At 53.2% G+C, this 2,014-nt stretch overlaps 1 protein-coding gene across 1 annotated transcript; it reads left to right on the forward strand.

Moving 5' to 3' along the window:
* Positions 1-309: 309 nt before the first annotated feature.
* Positions 310-1,797, forward strand: Kcna1 (potassium voltage-gated channel subfamily A member 1). The gene has a single exon (XM_035448944.1). It carries the CDS (start codon positions 310-312, stop codon positions 1,795-1,797), a length of 1,488 nt encoding a protein of 495 aa, XP_035304835.1.
* The last annotated feature ends 217 nt before the right edge of the window (positions 1,798-2,014 follow it).

Here is a 2,014-nt window from a genome sequence, read left to right on the forward strand (position 1 = left end):
AAAAAAACCCACCAACCCCAAAAACAGAGCACACCCCCAAAACCCAAACCTCTCGAAAAAGCCTCACTGGGGGCCCTCAGGCGAGAGGGCTTTCCAAATTGGGTAAAAGGCAGAGTGGAGGAGGGGGAGGTGGTAACTAGCAAAGTTGCAGACCTCTGAACCTTCTGGCCCCGAAGCCCCTCCCCGTGAGCGTGGGGGAGACTCACTCTCCGGTGGGGGGGCCGGTTGGGTCCCCCCCACCCCTCTTCCTTCGCTCCTTCACACCCCGGGCTCTCTCCTGGCCTCCCACCCCTGCACTCTGCTTCCATCATGACGGTGATGTCGGGGGAGAATGCGGACGAGGCTTCGGCCGCTCCGGGTCACCCCCAGGATGGCAGCTACCCACGGCAGGCGGACCACGACGACCACGAATGCTGCGAACGCGTGGTGATCAACATCTCCGGGCTACGCTTCGAGACGCAGCTCAAGACCCTGGCACAGTTCCCCAACACGCTGCTGGGCAACCCAAAGAAACGCATGCGCTACTTCGACCCCCTAAGGAACGAGTACTTCTTTGACCGCAACCGGCCCAGCTTTGATGCCATCCTTTATTATTACCAGTCAGGGGGCCGCCTGCGCAGGCCGGTCAACGTGCCCCTGGACATGTTCTCCGAGGAGATCAAATTTTACGAGTTGGGCGAGGAGGCCATGGAGAAGTTCCGGGAAGATGAGGGCTTCATCAAGGAAGAGGAGCGCCCCCTACCTGAGAAGGAGTACCAGCGCCAGGTGTGGCTGCTCTTTGAGTATCCGGAGAGCTCAGGGCCTGCCAGGGTTATCGCCATTGTATCGGTCATGGTCATCCTCATCTCCATAGTCATCTTTTGCCTGGAGACTCTCCCTGAGCTGAAGGATGACAAGGACTTCACGGGCACCATCCACCGCATCGACAACACCACAGTCATCTATACTTCCAACATCTTCACAGACCCCTTCTTCATTGTGGAGACCTTATGTATCATCTGGTTCTCTTTCGAGCTGGTGGTGCGCTTCTTTGCCTGCCCCAGCAAGACGGACTTCTTTAAGAACATCATGAACTTCATTGACATCGTGGCCATCATTCCTTATTTCATTACCCTGGGCACGGAGATAGCTGAGCAGGAGGGGAATCAGAAAGGCGAGCAGGCCACTTCCCTGGCCATCCTCAGGGTCATCCGCTTGGTAAGGGTGTTCAGAATCTTCAAACTCTCTCGCCACTCTAAGGGCCTCCAGATCCTGGGCCAGACCCTCAAAGCTAGCATGAGGGAGTTAGGGCTGCTCATCTTTTTCCTCTTCATTGGGGTCATCCTGTTTTCTAGTGCAGTGTACTTTGCCGAGGCGGAAGAAGCTGAGTCGCACTTTTCCAGTATCCCCGATGCTTTCTGGTGGGCGGTGGTGTCCATGACCACTGTGGGATACGGTGACATGTACCCTGTGACAATTGGAGGCAAGATCGTGGGCTCCTTGTGTGCCATCGCTGGTGTGCTGACAATTGCCCTGCCCGTACCTGTCATTGTGTCCAATTTCAACTATTTCTACCACCGAGAAACTGAGGGGGAAGAGCAGGCTCAGTTGCTCCACGTTAGCTCTCCTAACTTAGCCTCTGACAGTGACCTCAGCCGCCGCAGCTCCTCTACTATCAGCAAATCTGAGTACATGGAAATCGAAGAGGATATGAACAATAGCATAGCCCATTACAGACAGGCCAATATCAGAACTGGTAACTGCACCACAGCTGACCAAAACTGCGTTAATAAGAGCAAGCTCCTGACCGATGTTTAAAAAGCAACAGGCAAGCAAGCAAAAAGCCCCAAACAAAAGCCCTGGTGACTCATGTCCCGCTCTGTAGATACTTCACTAAACATTAGTCTTTGAATGCTTTATTTAACTGTCAATGCATTGTTGCATTGTGAATCTGGGGAGTGGCAAACCTGAGGCTTTCAAGATCCATTAAAAAAAACCCCTATTTTCATTTTATTAAAAATGAGAAAAGAAAGTA

The sequence above is a fragment of the Cricetulus griseus genome, chromosome 8, assembly GCF_003668045.3.
Source record: "Cricetulus griseus strain 17A/GY chromosome 8, alternate assembly CriGri-PICRH-1.0, whole genome shotgun sequence".
Taxonomy (NCBI): Eukaryota; Metazoa; Chordata; class Mammalia; order Rodentia; family Cricetidae; genus Cricetulus; species Cricetulus griseus.

What these genes read in the sequence shown, in the direction of transcription:
- Kcna1 (XM_035448944.1), top strand. Translation starts at nt 310, where the DNA reads ATGACGGTGATGTCGGGGGAGAATGCGGACGAGGCTTCGGCCGCTCCG.